Source organism: Eptatretus burgeri, chromosome 2 (assembly GCF_056783735.1).
Source record: "Eptatretus burgeri isolate ZD-2024b chromosome 2, Ebu_testis_v1, whole genome shotgun sequence".
Classification (NCBI taxonomy): domain Eukaryota; kingdom Metazoa; phylum Chordata; class Myxini; order Myxiniformes; family Myxinidae; genus Eptatretus; species Eptatretus burgeri.
The window spans coordinates 68,299,429-68,317,173 of NC_140962.1; the positions used below are offsets into that span (position 1 = coordinate 68,299,429).

Here is a 17,745-nt window from a genome sequence, read left to right on the forward strand (position 1 = left end):
AGCTTGGCTCTACGAGCCCTGCAGCTGGTGGTATCCATCAGGGGGGACATCAAATTTCCAATGTACTGTACTACGAACAGACACCATTTTCTGAAAAATCTGCCATGCCATCACTCACTAACTCCACAAATGTTCTGCGGTTGTTCTAGTCAAGATCAAAGAGGAGGCTGCCAGCAACATGTCGTCCTCAATTAACAATACGCAGCAGTCATTCGAGATGGACAGAAAATCCCCTTCGTCGCGAAGGGAACAGAAACCAGTGGAGAAAAATCATACGGATCCTTTTCATCACAGCCGCAGAATTTGCTTTCACACATTGCCCAGTGGGAGAGTTCACGAGCCTTACAACTAGTTACTCGTCAAACAGAAACATTCACACATATACCTGTTGGAAATATGCAGCTTGATTAAAACACTTTTCATGTCTGTTGTGTTGTACATGGCATAAAAAGATAATGTAATAAACCTTACTGTAACTAATACCCAACAGAATGCCTGGATTTAATGCCGAGTGACAAAGGAGAGGGGAAGGGAAGGAGACTTGTGTTTGGATAGGATGGTTGAAGTACTTATAAGATCAACTTAGAGTCTTGTGCACTGCATTGTGCAGGGTGGCTGAAAAAAAAAAAGACGGTAGCGCAAATTACAGTGATTTATTTAGTATTTTGAGTCGCAGGTCGAAATGAAATATTGACAGTCCAGGATCCCACCACTTCAGGCCAGAGGACAGAGGCCCCAAGTATTGAAGGTTCCTAAAGGGTCTCTCCTGTATTCTCAGCCACTTCTGACCATAAAAATGACAATCATTCCAACATTTGGTACTTTTTAATCTAGTTATAAAAATCAAATTTCGCTTGACCAACACTTTCATTAGTAACATGTCTTGGAATATGACGTGAAAGCAAAAAAAAAAAAATGCAAAAATGGACGATGGTATTTCAGAAACTGCAGTTTTTTTGCTCATTTGTAAATTTGGTATGGTCTGTGTAAATGTATATTTTACCTTTGAACTTCACTTATATTAAGGAATTCATAATTTAAATTAAACTTCATTGCTTTTGTTGTCATTCAATTGCTTAGGTATGACCATTACTCTTGATAACATTACTCCTTAGCTTTGGTGTACTCCTGATAATTTAAGCAGTTTGTTCGGCCTTCACACCCAAACAGCACAGCACACCGCCAAGTTCTGAACGCAGTCAAAAACCACACAGGTCATAAAGAAAAAGATTTAACAATTTAACCCAAATCAGGACTGCACGACGAAGGCGCTGGAAATGTAACAGGCAGATGGACATTGGACATGCTAGTCTCAGGGTTGTAATTGTTTAATAAATAAAGGATAGACACGATGAGAAAACGAAAACTGAGCAGATCCTCAGAACAGTAGCACTGAAATCTGGGAGTGTGTATTATGAATAAGCAAGAATGGCACTCGGTAGAGCACATACCTCCGCCTGGCTGAACAGTTTACTTTTTGTATCCCAATGATATGCTGGATCTGCATCCGGATCCTCATCAAAATTAAAAAAAAAATTGTCCTTGTCTCACACAGCAAACCTGTCCACCAAGTTTCGTCTGTTACCGTCAATAACTTTTTGAGATATCCTGCTCACAAACGGACAAAAAAACAGGGGTGAAAACGTAACCTCCGTCCACTTTCAGTAGCGGAGGTAATAAAACAGTAAAAACATACTGTACTTGTGTCTTTCTCACAGTCCTCATGGAAGACAAAAATCTCCATGAGGCTTACTTAACACGATCACTTAATCTTGCGTACCCTTCCCTCAACGATAGCACGGGACATTCCGGTGAATCCCACAACGTCCAGGCCAATCTGGTGAAGGCTTCTGATTGGATAAATTGACCTTTGGGAATCGTCACAATAACTACGATAGCTAAGTTGATGGTGCCATTGCTAATCTCCACACTTCCCACCAAAAGCAAAGTTGAAAGATGACAAGTAGTTCCACAAGGTATGACCCAATATCAAATTTTGAGTTAAAATGATTTTCCGTTTTGACCCCTTTGGCCCCAAGTCCCCATCCTTGGGGAATGAACCGGGGGTCAAATCTGAAAAAAAAAATCATTACATATTTCATGCATCCCCTAATGTTGGTTGTATATACAAAGTTTCGTTCAAAAAATGTTTTAAAATGTCCCCACAATTGCATTTTTTGGCATTTGGTCTTTTGACCCCACCCCAGGGTGTGGGGCCAAAAATGATACTGCTGTTGTGCCTTTTTGCCAAGTGGTGATCATAACTACCAAGTTTGGTGAATTTCTGCACAACCGTTGAAGAGACAGCATGACAGATCGACAGATGGGTGGACCAACAGAAAGACAGATGGAGCCGATTACAATATTCCCCCCATTTTGAACAAAAAAGCATGGGGCTAATGAAAGGGGTTGTCAGAGGCGGACGATTGGGAAACAGGAAGTTATGGATTCTTGTCGACTACATTTTGACGGGGCTTTCAAGTAACTTGTATAACTGGAGCACTTCTGCCAAGTACGTATGGTGTTTTTTCGGCGAAACGTTGCCGGTCGAATGTTAAACCTTGGAGGGTAAAAAGATCGGTGACCAGCACCAAAATACATCCGTGAAATTGATGCTCAAAATAAGCTTCATTAACTGAAGATTGATAAAAGTGTGTCAATGGCCATGAGATCATATTCGTCCTGATGTTTTGGGCATTAGCTCTTCATCAGAGAAAAGAAAGGATCTCTCCTGCTCCGAAAAAAAAGGCGAACGTCTAAACTCTAAAACATCGGTGTTACTTTGCTTTCTGCACCGGTTAGCACACCTTATCAACCATCAGTTAATAAAACCTTATCATTCGAATTGTTCACCGATGCAGACCGACACTATGCTTAACAAAGTAGAGCGTCGCGCTGTAAAAAAATGTTATAAGATTCCTTCTCAGCATTGTTTTCTGGACACCTTGTAAGTTATTAATTTTGTCCTAATGCTATTTTTGTGGGCTGTCAGAATACCTTCGAGGACTTTGCACTAATCTTTGAGCTGTCTAGCCTGGGTTTGAATCTCAGGAAATGGTCACACTTGTGTTCCATATGCAAGGCAAATCATCACTGTGTACGCCATCTATCGGAAGGACGTAAAGCTGGAGGACCCATCCACCAGCACTGGTTGTCGTTTTTCGTGAAGAGCAAGGAGGTTATAGCTGGCATCCTGGACAAATTCCAAATTCCTACCCTGACTGACTGTTGGAAAGGCAATGCACTACCATCCAGCATAACTGCTGCCAAGAGAATGGTTAAACAGCACAGATGCTCTACAAACAGTGTGGTACATCCATGATGATGATGAATGCTCATTTTATGAGGTCCTTTATGCACCTTATGTTGAATGCCATCTCGGTTGAAGTTGTCATGCTCGTTTGTATATCAGCAATGCCTGAAACCATTTGATTGGCATTGTACCATGACCGGATAACACAAGGATACAAATATGGTAGCTCTGAAATTTTACTACTTTGTTCATATACAATGCAAGATCTCATTAATTTGTGATGGGCTTATGATAAAAGCTCCAGTCTCAATCTTGGTGGACACAACTTAATTCAAATCGGATGAGGTTCTCTGCATTGTCCCATATAACACTGTGTTCAATATCATACGAGGTACAGCGAGGTAAAGTAAGCCTGCTCAATATTGTGAATGAAAATGCAAAATATGTCATGTACTGCATCCCAGGGGGTTATAATAAGCCACATAAATAGAAAGTACCAAAAATAAAGTTTTTGTCGGCAATTCTTTTTTTTTTTTTTTTTTTTTTTTTTTTTGTATACCTTGGTCGAGGCTCGTATGAGAGCTAACACACAACTCACAGCAAGGAGGCATGAGACAAGAGGGGTGGGAGTGGAAGGGACAAAACATTGGGGAACAGACACAGGTGAACTGTGGAAGGGAGAGGGATGGGGATGGGACGGGGAACATGGCGAGGAGAAGATGGACATTACAGGGACTTTCAGGAAGGAAAGCAGGAGAATTGAAGGAAGTGGGCATGGGTGGATTATCGGGGGTAGAAAAGATCGAGGATTTGGATGGGGGAAGATAAGAGGTGGTGGTGAACAGCTGTTTTGAAAGCCTGGAGGGAAGAATGGGAAAGAATAGAGTGAGGAAGTTTATTCCAAAGGCGGGAAAAAAGAGGAATGAAAGAGTGAAGATGAGCAGTGATTCGTGATTTTGGTAGTTTTACCAGAAGGGGGTTGTTGGCGGACCTTGAGCGCCCTGTGGAAATGTGGTTGGGACAAATCGCAGAGAGAGCAGGGGGGCAAGGCTGGAGAGGAGTCGGTAGAAGACAGAAAGACCACCGACCAACCTGCGGTGATTGAGTGAGAGGCCCAAAGACTCAGCTTCATTGCGGGAGATGCCAATGATCTTAAAAGCCCTGGTTTCGACAGCGTGAAGTCGAGAAAGGTGGGAGGCAGGAGCACCAGCCCAGAGGGGAGAGCAGTACTCCATCAGGCTACGGACAAAAGCTTTGTAAGTAGTCAGGAGCTCAAGAGGGCCGAGGAAGGACTTTGCACGACGGAGGATTCCCAGTCGGCGACTGGCTTTTGAGGCAAGGTTGGAAATGTGACTTTCCCAGGAAAGGTCATGGCAGATAGTGAGACCCAGAAGCTTGAAAGAAAAGACTTCTTCCAGAGGATTGTTGAGAAAGTGGATGGGGGGGTTTTGTAAACGGTCCTTTCGAAGAGACATAGTGAGAGTGTGAGATTTGTGTGGATTGAAAGACATGTTCCACGTGTTGGACCAGTTTGTGATTTTATCCAGATCTGCAGTGAGCGAAGAAGCTGCTGCTTGCCGGTCTGAGGGATGACAGATGGTACGGCAGAGGGTGGAGTCATCGGCAAAGAGAAATAGAGGATTTTCCAGAGAGTCCGAGAGATCATTGATGAAAACCAGAAAAAGAACAGGGCCCAGAACGCTACCTTGAGGAACTCCAGCCTGCACAGGAAGAGGGGATGAAAGAAAGATGAAAGAACAAGAATTCTTGTGTTCGTCGAGAGAGTTTAGAGCTGTTGCATAATGATACACGTTATGACATGGTGTACATAGTGATGTGGTGTATAGGGCTGACAGGATGACCTAAAGGTATGCACACTCGCCTTTAAGCTGTCAAACCTGGTTCAAATTCTGACCCAGTGAAAAAATGTCATATTGGTGTTTCACAGGCAGGGTGATTCATCAATGTGTGTGCCTTCCCTCAGATGGACGTGAAACTGAACATTCTGTGTGCTGGCATTAGTTGGTGTGCGTCAAAGATTCCATAGTGTCCTTCATGAAGAATAGGGGAGCTATCGCCGGCACAATCAACTAAATACAAATTCCTGACCTAACCTAAGTGGAACATCAGACCTGGTCAGCCGGTTCATAAAAGACTTTGGCTAAGCTTCCCCCAGCCAACCACACCAGAACATGGGAATAATTGTGGAAGAAGAAAAAAGAAGAAGAAAAAGAAGAAAAGGAAGAAGAAGAAAAGGAAGAAGAAAAATAAGAAAAACAAAAAAGGAAAAGGAAGATGAATAAGAAGGAGGAAGTAGTGATGTGGTGCACATGGTGATATGGTCATGATGCTTCCATTAATTTTGATCAATGTTTACAATATAGTCATATAGTGTCACATTTTGTGAAATCAAGATTATCAGTAAAAGTCTGAAATGTGTAACTGCTTGTTTTTAAAATATTTTGTTGCATAAGCTCTTAAATGAAAACTCTTCATTGTACTTTCATTCACCAGTCGACCCATTTTGTTTTTTCCTGACCCACACACCTGGTCGATATTTGGCACTAACATGCCATAATGTGGAATACTGGCTCAACTTCTGAAGATTACAGGGAGATCATACAAAGGATGGAGATACAACATATTACTGGCGTTGATCGGCTCACTCTACTCGCCTCTCCACATGTCGTTGCAGAAATTGATCTCATATATTTGCTGGGTTGTCATGATTTACACCAATCATCATACAAACACTTCTTTTCTACAAATTTATTTGAAATATTGGTGATATTATATTTATTTGAAATTTAATTTGTGATATAAGAAGGTCCAAGTAGTCTAAATGGTCAAAGGTCGAAGCTATCTAATCTGTCTAAAGGGTATAAGGCAGTGGTTCCCAACCTGTGGTACGCGTACCACTGGTGGTATGTGAGGGCCTTCCAGGTGGTTCGCGAGCACTTTCGGGTTCAACCTTTAAAAAAAAAAATAATTTTTTTTTTAAATGTCTGACAGGTAGGGTCTTCAACCACTTAAACCTGTCGTTCCAAGGGCCAAACTGCACTGTCTCAGACTTCATCTCGAAGCTGGGAGCGTTTGTCCGGAAGTTGGACCTCTGGATCAAGAACATGGAGAGCAAACGCTATGGAATGTTCGAACTCCTGACTACGCTTAAGAGCGAGCCCAATGATGAATTTTCCCAAGAAATCGTCCGTCACCTCTCACTGATCAAGACCGAGTTGATGCATTACTTCCCAGACATTACATGTTGTGCCTACATCACCAATCCATTTTCCGTTGAACCAGGCGATCTGCCTGTCGGGACCGGGGAACAAGAGGAGCTCATATATATCCAGGCTGACGAGACAGCAAAGACGAAGCACAAGGAATGCTCTCCTATGAACTTCTGGGTGACCATGGCCTCCTCGTACCCGACACTATTCCGTCACGCTGTTCCCCAGCTACTGATTTTCCCCTCTACATGGGAGTGCGAGCAGGGGTTCTCAGCCATGACGACCATCAAGGCAAAGAGCTGGAACCGTCTTGCTGCGCCCGGGCATGAGTTCCGATGTGCTGTGAGCAAAGTTATGCCCCGCATCGACCAGCTGGTGGAGAAGAAACAGATGTAGCCCTCGCATTAAATTTTGTTCTTTGTTGACAGTTAGTTCATTTGTGTGTTCTACTTGTGAATAAATTGATATCTTATCGAATTGAGTTTTTCTGGAACCAGGTGGTACGCGGCGACGGTATGGGACCTCCAAGTGGTACTCGATCAGAAAAAGGTTGGGAACCACTGGTATAAGGGGTCTAAATGGTGTTAAAATCTAAGGGGCTGAAGGCTCTGAGGGGTCTTAGGGGTCCCTGAGTGTCATTTGGGTCTTCAGAGTCCTTTGGGAATTTTTGGGTCTTTGGGGGTTTTCGGTGACTTTTGGGTCTTCAGAGTCTTTGGGGACTTTTGGGTCTTCTGGGTCCTTGGGGTCTTTGTGCCTTCTGGGTATTTAAGGGTCTTCAGGGTATTTTGCATCTAAAGGGTCCTCAGGGTCTTAGAGGGTCTTCAAAGGTCTAAGGGTCTTAAGGGTGTCAGCAGTCTTAAGGGTCGAAAGGTACATTCCAATTGTATGTAAATAATAGACATATAGTCACACGGCTGGACAGACGGAGGGACGGAAGGAAGGAGGAAGGAAGGAAGGAAGGACACACACCGAGACCGAGCTCTTTTCATTTATTGATGTGCAAATGTCAGAAAATGCATCTCATTCTTCCCTCAAGGATTTCAAGACAGTTGTACACCACCATTTATTCAGGTCATCCACAACCATGATCTGTTCTACCCCCATTACCCCTCCTCAAGCTCACTTCCTTCCACTTCTGTGATTGAGTGTTTGTAGATGTTTTAATGTTGTTCACCCCCTGTGTCTTTGCCTTGCTCTCATCCTCCCCTCATCCCTAATTTTTCAAAGTGTCCCTCTATTTTGTTCCTCAACGATGGAGTTGGTGTCCCCACCCCCCCCCAACCCCGACAACTTCCCAATCCCTTCCTTTATTTCTACTGTTCTTTACCCCAATGCTTTAAAAAAAACAACAAAAAAAAACAGGGAGATATGTCGCTGTCTGTCAGTCTGTCACGCTATCTCCTCCAAAACCATTGTGCAGAAATTCAGCAAACTTAGGAGTGATCATCACGACGTGGGAAGGAGCGAGAGCAGTGCCACTTTTGGCCCAACCCCCTGGGGACTTGGGGCTGGGTGAAAAGGTCAAATATCATGAAAATGCAATTACGAGCACGTTTTTAAACATTTCTTAATTAAGCTTTGCATATACAATCAACATTGGGAGGAGGAGGAGAGGAGATTGGGACCATACTCTGTGCAGAGCGTTGGTGCTGCTAAAGCAGTCTCCTTGGCTATTGGGCACAATCCTGGACGGGTCGCCACTCCGACACAGTGCACCAGCATGCTGGCACTCATTTTGCCGACCTCAGAAGGATGACAGGCCGAGTTAACCCCACCTGGTATTCATTCAACAGCTCAGTGGGATTTGAACTCAGGACCCTAGGATCCAAAGCCCACCACCCTAACCATTAAGCTAACACCAGGCATAATCAACATTGGGGGATGCATTAAATATGCAAAAAAAAATTTTGACCCCCGGTTCATTCCCCAAGGGGTGGAGACTTGGGGTCACAAGAGTCAAAACAGAAAAAAAAATTAAACTCAACCTTTGATACCGGGCCATTCGTGGCAAAACGTTTTGCCATCTTTCAACTTTGCTCCAGGAGGGAAGTGTGGGGATTTGTGATGGTGCTCCATCAACTTCACTCAAGTTCGTTCTGTTACGTCCTGATGCATTCTGTGTTCTCGCTCCTCCACAAGCCTCAACACTGTGTACAAAAAAGCTCAGACAATCCCCCATTCATTGCCATGATCATTTCTACCCTCATTAAACCTCCCCAAGTTCACATCTTTCCAGGCCCCACTCCCCCTATTCATTGTTTTTCTGGAGAGAATATATTTTTGTTTTGTTTTGTTTTGTTTGGCTCCATATCTGCTTCTTCTCTGGTTTTCCCTTCCTCTTCTGTAACTGAGAGTTTACGCCTGTCTCCATCTTCTTCACCACCGATGTCGTCCTCCCCTTGCTCTCATTCTTCTCAGTATTCTTTTTCCCTCTAAGTCTCTCCATCATTTTGTCCCTACTTCCTAGATGTTGCCCCCTTCTCCCCCCCCCTTTTCCACTGTTCTTTGTGTCCTGTTACATTCTGGTCTGTTATTTCTTCTCGCTACTCCATGAGCCTTGACTCTGCATACAAACAAGCTCAAATGAGGTAAGATCCTCATCGTCTTAATGATAACATCATAAAAACGAATATGACGTCATTGTGATGTATCAGTTTTGCGATAAACTATCTGTGCTAATGCCCGGCTTGATTCCCGCAAAGAAAATTCAAACAGCTTGCCTAGTTTCGGAGATAATGATATAGGCGTTTTCCATTAGCGGCGATATTATGACGTCAACTTTTTTTCTAGGAAGAATTTCCAAAATCTGAGGTGGTTACTACCTGCGCGTGGGCTTTCTGCATATACATGGCAAGTTTCACGAAGATCCGATAAAAACTCTGGGTTGTGAAACAAAAAATGTCAAAAAATAGGAATGACGTCATAAAAATTGATATGTCATAGTGATGTATCATATGTGCGGTAATTCATGTCTCCTAATGCCCTGTTCGATTCCCGCAAACAGAATTCAAAAAGCTTGCCGAGTTTCGGAGATAATTTTTGAGGCGATTTCCATTAGCGGAGATATTTTGACGTCATAACTTTTTTTCTAGGAGGAATTTTCAAAATCGGAGATAGTTACTGTTGCGCAGGGTATTTTTACATATATATGCCAAGTTTCAGGAAGTTTCGATGAAAACTGTAGGCTGTGAAACAAACTAGTTTCGGAGATAATGGTATAGGCGATTTCCATTAGTGGCGATATTATGACGTTAACTTTTTTTCTCGGAAGAATTTCCAAAATCGGAGATGGTTACTGTCTGTGCGTGGGCTTTCTGCATATACATGGCAAGTTTCATGAAGATCCGATGAAGACTCTGGGTTGGAAACAAAAAATGTTAATAAATAGGAATGACGTCATAAAAATTGATATGACATCATTGTGATGTATCATATGTGCGGTAATTCATCTCTGCTAATGCCCTGTTCGATTCCCGCAAAAAGAATTCAAAAAGCTTGCCTAGTTTCGGAGATAATTACCTTCGCATTCCACGAAAGGTTATGTATTGGTCGCTGTGTATTTATTTCTTTATTTATTTGTGAATATGTGTGTGTTTGTTTGTTTGTTATTCGCATAACTCAGAAAGTATTAAACCAAATCGCTTGAAATTTGGTGGGATGATGGGTTATTATCCAAGGAACATTTGATTAGATTTTGGGAGTGATCGGGTCAAAGGTCAAGGTCAAGGTCACGGAAAGGTCAAATTCGTATTTTTACCATAGCGCGGTCAATTTTGATATAATTGGCATGCAACCGATGCCAAAATGTTCAGAATTCATTGCCCAATCTTGTGATGGGCGACATGACACAATTACGTCATTACCCTTGTTTGCGGTTGGGGGTCAAAGGTCAGTGGGGTCACGACCTTTCAAAATATGCGGTTTTTGTCATAACACGGTCAAATCAAAAACGATTTGCATGAAACCAACACCAAAATGTTCACTGTTCTGTTCCTCCCACTCTCATGCCAAGAACAAAAAAGTAGCGGAGGCGAAGGTATGCGCCCCACCGAGTGCCCATTCTAGTTTTTTAGGCGATTCCATTAGCGGAGATATTTTGACGTCATAACTTTTTTTTCTAGGATGAATTTTCAAAATCGGACATCGTTACTGTCTGCACAGGGTATTTTTACATATATATGCCAAGTTTCAGGAAGTTTCGATGAAAACTGTAGGCTGTGAAACAAAAAAAGTCCACAAGAACAACAACGTGAGTAAGACTTCGAGATCGTCCACGAGGATCTAAAAATAAAGCTGTAACATTTTATGATGTATGAAAGGTCTATCACTGCTCATTATACTGATTTACTGAATATTAAAAAATAAAATAATAGGTCAAAGTTGAAACAGATTAATTATTTGTCACCTCACTTGCAAAATGTTGTGGAATAAAAAGCATACCTGCATTTTTTTCCTGATACAAGCTTCATCAGCCACTTCGCTCCAGTACGTGTGTGTGTCTGTAAGGAGCAGGTGGTACGAATTTGCCGTGAAAATAGCCTTCATCATGAACTCTGTTCCACCGACCCCCATCGTGCTCCATGGTACAGTCAGAAAATGTTGTTCGGCTCCGCAATTATCCACCATTCTACTATACTGTCGAAGGACACGGACATGATATACAAGGTCATTAAAATAGAATCAAAATATCTGGGTAGATCGCTCCTTAAGAAGAAAGCAAAAATCTTAAATTTCACCGGAATAATCTGAATTGTAAAGGAGGATTTCATCCACAAAATGTGTGTAACTCGAACACAATCAAGGTTGCTCGTCCTATCAGAACCGATTTCCACTGTCATACGAAATAAACATTTACATGAGGTGGCTGGAATCAGACCAAGGCATAACCAAGCTCAGCATCCCCATCAGCAATGGAAAGAGCTCAAGAGTAACATCATTACACTATCTTCACATGCTGAGTTGCAGTAAATATATGTTTGCACAAGCATTTTACATGTGCTATCTTTCTTAGAGAATAATAGTGTATATCGAGGACACATAAAAGCCCTTGAGGAACTCTCATATCAAAACTTCGTATAACAGATAGATCTATACTCATGACTAGTAGGAGCTACCCGGCGCTGCTCGGAGTGGGGGAGGGGGGGATGCCCATCACTGCCCAGATGGGTGCGCTTTTCCAAGCGATGGCTTCGGGACGTGTTCGACATTGCAAAGCTATGGAGTTATTGGCCTCATGGTGGCTATCTTTTGCCTGTGGGCTGCGGGCTTTTGGGTCTTCAGGGTCTTCTGAGTCGTCAGCATCTTTGGGTCTTCAGGGACTTTTGGGTCTTCAGGGTCTTTTGGGCCTTCGGGGTCTTTTGGAGTCTTTAGGGTCTTTTGGGGTTTTCGGTAGCACGGGAGCATGGCCTGACCCCACATCCCAATATACACTTTACAGCGGCCTATGGTGGCCTCAAATCGGACATCAAGGCCAACGTGTGGTAGCTTAGAACCTTACCCAGATTCTAAAGTACCTACACCCAAAAGTTGTGGCCTCTAGATGCTACAGTTCCACCGTGAAAGAACAAGCCACAAACACACAACCACTAGAAAATATTTCTAATATGAAGACTACCACAAGTTTTACCATCATAGAAAATAAGAAATATGTCAGTGAAGTCAAATATATGTCATTGCGAGAGAGCGATTATAACAATATAAGTTGTATATTGGTGAAACTGTGTTGCTATTTTCTAAACAAATCACAACTAATGGCTGTTCCATGAAGTCCTTAGTTGGAAAGTTGCATCGCTTTTGTGAACGAAGCAACAGAAACGAAAGCACATTGCAACAATAAATAACACCATCATAGTGTATAAACAAGTGAAAAACCTGCAATTGGCAAAAAAAAGACAATTCTCAAGAGCAAAGGAGTAGAAAGCTCTGTATTGGTGTGATTGCTAATCTCTGCTGCAGACATCACAACAAAAAGCATATCCACACAATACATAGGACAAAACAGAATGTACTTTTATGTAAACCAGAAGAAAGTGGTTGTTACTGCCTTGTGGAAACCATAACAAGGTCAGAGAAAGCCATCCACTATGGATACGAGGATGGTATGAAATTAATAACGTACACATTATGACAAATAGAGAATGTCAAGACTTATTATATTGCACAAACTACAGTGTGCCCAACCACCAAGCCTGTTGGCCAGATTTTTCACAGTTCCAACCCAGTTCCTTCATAACTTGGATGGATAGAAATGCTGAGGCAACGCAAGTGAAAGGTGAGAATTACCAGTGGAAATACTCCACAACTCCCTTATGATGCATACAGGTCAGGTAAGGTATGGGAGCATGCGCCAGAGCAGCGCGTCGCTGCGTCCACTTTCCAGCGGAACTCCGGGGGTCTGGCCATCCCCCAGGCAGATGCCTGGCCCATTCCCATCTCCTTGAGATGCTCATCAAGCTGCTGCAACCACAAGGTACCTGGTCGGCCCATTGGCCTCCTCCACTCACGAGGCTCCCTCGCTGAGAGAATCTGGTGAGGAGGATCAACAACAGGAAAACGAGCCGCATGTCCATACAGCCACAGCTGACGCTCACGGACTATGCAGGTAACAAATCTCATTTGAGTCTCTCTCAGCAACCGCTCGTTGGACACAAAGTCCGACCAGCGATAGCCAAGGATTCTCCGAAGAGACCAGGTACAAAAGGAATTAAGACCCCATCTCAGATCCCTGGTCAGAGTCAAGTCTCACATCCGTAGAGCAAGACTGGAAGCACCAAGGACCTGAAGACTCAGACTTTCGTCCTCCCGCAAAGGTACCGGCAGCGCCATACCCCATGATCCAGTGAAACCATGATATAGCGTTCTACATATGCAATTATGGCATCATAACGAAGGCACCTATGACATCATAGGAATAAAAAAAAATTAAAATCAAACGTTTCCCATGAGGATTACTTGCCATGTGCCAAGTTTCAATTTTTTCCTTGGTCTGGTTTCAGAGATACAGAGGTTCAAAGTTTTTCTGTTTTTCCAACATGGCTGCCACACCACATCACCAACGACGTTGTACTTAGCAACAAAACATTCTGTATGAGTAGTCGCTCCTGTGATGAAAATTTAGTCTCAATCCGACAAGGGGTTGCGGAGAAAAACACTAAAGTTCTGTGAAGACAAACAAACAAACAGACAAACAAACGAGCCAAATTCAATACCCTCTTCTTCGGTGAGGGTAAAACAGACAGACGGACAAACAATCAAACAGACCCAAATGCAATGCCCTCTCCTCTGGCGATGTTAACTCGAAGGACACTTAGTTGATCGGTTTAAGTTTTGTATCCCACCGATAGGCTGGATCTACATCCAGATCTTCACCAAAATGGAATCAATTCGTCCCTGTCATACACCCAACCTGTCCACCAAGTTTTGTCCGAATCCGTACAGAATGTTTTGAGATATCATGCTATATATCGTTTCTGGGGCTATCTCTTATTGGTGAAGAATCACTTTTTAAAATTCTAGTATCTGGATCTTCACCAAAATCTAATCAATTTGTTATTGCACACACACGACCTGTCCATTAAATTTTGTGCAAATCCCTCCATAACTTTTTGAGATATACTTGCCACAAGCAGACAGAAAAATAGGGTAAAAATATAACCTCCGTCTAGTCCGGCAGATATGTGAAAAAAAATGTGCCTTTAGTGATACAAGCATGAAATTTGGCACACTGCTAGGGCAGTATCTTACAAAGATTTTTGGATATAGGGACATTCCAGATTCTTCCCAGAGCCAAAATGGAGGCCATTTTACAAAATAGCCGATTTTGTGTTGTACAAGGAGGATACATGTGGATACAACTATATTTAAGAAGCATACCAGTGGTTTTATTAAACTAAATATAGATTCTAGCAAATAAGAAATAGCAAATAAAGGTGACAAAGCGTGAATAAACCATTTATTTGGTCATTTTTTGGTGCATTTTTGCACTTTTGGACAGTTTTCGACAACAAACTCTTCAAAAAACTGTTATCAAGCAACATGGAATGACTGTTGTTCATTTAACACTTGAACTCAGAGGAAGTGCTTCTGTTTGATCCTAACATCAACTTAGAGTCAAAATTATACAGTGGAACCTCTAGATCCAGGTAACAGACTCTACTATGATGCATTGATACATGTGTACATGTTACATAATTAACCTCCGCCATCTTCGAAGATGGATGGAGGTTACAGTTTTCACCCCTTTCTGTTTGTTTGTTTGTTTGTTTGTTTGTTTGTTTGTGAACAGTATTACGGAAAAACTCCTCGATGGATTTCAACGAAACTTGGAGGGGGGGGGGTTAGGTATGGTCCAAGGATCATGCCATTAAATTTTGGACTTGGTCCCACCCCCCCAAAAAAATAATTGTTAGAGAATTTTTTTTTTACATTTCTACATGATTTAAGTGATTTCCAACCCCCCCTCCAAAAAAAATTGTTAGAGGAAAATTTTTTTTTGCATTTATACGTGTTTTAAGTGATTTCCAACCCCCCCCAAAAAAAATTGTTACCCCCCCAAAAAAAACTTCGAGGAAATTTTTTTTTTTTTTTGCATTTCTTCATATTTTGTGATTTCCAACCCCGCCCCCCCCCCAAAAAAAAAAAAAGAGGAAAATTTTTTTTTGCATTTTTACATGTTTTAAGTGATTTCCAACCCCTCCCCCCAAAAAAATTGTTACCCCCCCCAAAAAAAAAAGAAAATTTTTTTTTTGCATTTCTACATGTTTTAAATGATTTCCAACCCCCCCAAAAAATTGTTAGATAAAAAAAAATTTTTTACCTTTTTTTTGATCAAAATTTCGATTTTTTTTTTTTTTTTTTTTCATTTTTACATGTTTTAAGTGATTTCCTACCCCCCCCCCCTCCCCCCAAAAAAAAATGTTGGAGAAAAGAACTATAACTGTCAGCACTGTTGATATCATATTTAATGAATAAGATATAAGGTTCACTTGAATGACCCAGCAGTATTGGCGGCGGAGGTTTTGCACTCTCCCGAGTGCTCCCCCTCTAGTTATCATCTGTGATCTCTCTTGTCCCAGTTCTACTCTCTTGTACACTCCCCACCACAGTGACATAGAGCTGTGCACTGGAGTGCAGCCTTGACACACTTGCATTGTCCTCTGCATCCCTTTTTGCAGCCACACCTTAGTAGTTGCCGACATGCCTCAGTTGCCTCTGGGAGGGTTGTCCAGTATATGTCCCAGCCATTATCGGTGTGAACCCATCCCCAGTCACTGGACGATGGGAGCTCTGGTGTGGACACCATCATCTGGCCCCAACAGTAGCCGGCTTGATAGGTAGCTCTCTTGATGTGCTGTTTGAGGGCTTCACGAGTTGGTGGGAGAGCATCTATTGATCTGCCATTCTGGGTGAACAGATGCTTGCGACACTCATTGACATGTTCCTGGCTACTGGTGCGATCATAGAGCACAACAACAAAACGCTCCAGTGCATCCATGTGGTCATCTACGGCTGAAGGAGTTGGCGTGGCAGCCAAGGCACAGAATGCTGCAGTGACATCAGTGACCTCATCACAGGCTTTCCAGGTTTCCCATGCTTTTTTCTTCCCCCTGCCTCCGAAGCTTGAAACGGTGTCGCATCCAGTGAGGGCATGGAAGAATGGCAAACCTCGACACTTGTTAGGTCCCAGTGCCACAGACATCTCGTGAGCTGCCAAGAACCTGAAGTTCTTTCCTGTGCCAAAAGCAACCCAGAGCTCATCAATGTCCAGACGTCCAGCTGCTGTCACCGCAAGGACCACGACGTCAGTGTCTACTGTACGGATCGACACTTTGCTGTATCCCTGCCTCACAGCGTCTTCAGCATGGAGTAGCATTCTTGTGTCAGCCTCTTCATGGCTACAAGGGGCAAGACCAGCAACATCTCGGGCCTGCGTACAAACCACATCTTTGTGGTGGGTGCTGATGACTTGTTTGTCTGTGTCTGTTGTTGCTACTCTGGTGGCTAGGAAGTCAAACAACTCCATCTTGTTCTCATCTGTGCGAAGAAAGGTCTGCCAGTTTCCAGGAATGGAACTAGATGGCTTGACTCGTCTCCTGATGCCTTTGCCTCGCTTCTTCCTAGTGTCTGCCTTCAAACTGTCTGTGAGGTATTCATCCCAGACAATATCCATCCTGCTCGTATGCTGCAGCTGAGATGTGATGTATGGCAAGAATACTTCTGATGCATACTCGTTGAAGGTCTTTACTGTGCCAGGTGGCAGCATACTAATGATCGCTGCACTATCAAGGATGATGACTTCAACTGCTGGACTAGCAGCAGCAGCAGCATTCTCCTGTGGAGGGACCAGATCTTCTAAGCAGCCAACCAGATCAGACTTTGTTCCAAGTCTCATCTTGCCCATGTGTGACAGTGCAGGGGGACATGCTTGGTTCTCATGTGCGAAGAACTCATCAAGATCTCCATCACGTATCTGGGATGCAATGAACAACCTGGAGAACAGGGAGCAGTCGTTCTTCAGAGATGAAACCTGCAGCTGTGCTCTTGACTTCTCTCTGACTGGAGGTCGGCTGAAGAGAGGGAGGTTGTTTCCCTTGATTGGGTCGGTGATGGGCTTTATCTGGTTGATAAGTCTCTCATGGACATAGGAGTCATGCGGTTCTTGTCCCAGCTTCTCAATCTGGCGTACAGTATTGATAACTGCTGGGTCTGCCAGGTCTCTGCTGTCTAGCACCAGGAGATCCTTGCTGTCATCACAAAATGGGTTGCCCATCTCCCCCATGACTTGAGTGAGTGAACGCACATCTCTAGAAAAGGCTACCTGTGTGTGCTTGGTCTGCTCGTGGTGTTTGTGAACAGCCTTCTTGGTCTCTGATGTGGCCTGGAACACAGCGATCACTCTGGCCATCTCTGGACCAGACACCATCCAGCGGCGTAATGCAGCGGGATTCTCTGTCAGGCCTACAGCTCCTCCGTCACCCTTAACTAATGCGTTATTCTGCTCGTGGGCTTGGTCGATGGCCATCGCAGAAAACGCATGAGTGGTCTTCTTTATTATGAAGTTGCCGGCAAGAAACTGCGTGTATACACTTGCATGTTTGGTTGCCAGTGTCACCTTGTCACGCAGGTGAACTGGTATCCACCTGGCGTAGTTGGTATGACCCAAGGCGAAGAACCAGGGGACAATCTTGCTCAGGGCATCAATGTATAGCAGGAAGTTCCCTTCACAGACCGATCTGACGTAGATTAGGACAGTGAGTTCCAACT

General features: G+C 43.3%; 1 protein-coding gene across 8 annotated transcripts in view; it reads right to left on the reverse strand.

The window, feature by feature from the left end:
* ALS2 (alsin Rho guanine nucleotide exchange factor ALS2) overlaps nt 1-17,745 on the reverse strand; it is a 276,431-nt gene that overhangs the window by 66,745 nt on the left and 191,941 nt on the right. For all 8 annotated transcript variants that reach the window (XM_085869620.1, XM_085869622.1, XM_085869617.1 and 5 more), the window contains one exon: nt 10,924-11,118. In XM_085869620.1, coding sequence (XP_085725746.1) covers nt 10,924-11,118 — 195 coding nt within the window. The remainder of the gene's footprint in view (nt 1-10,923; nt 11,119-17,745) is intronic.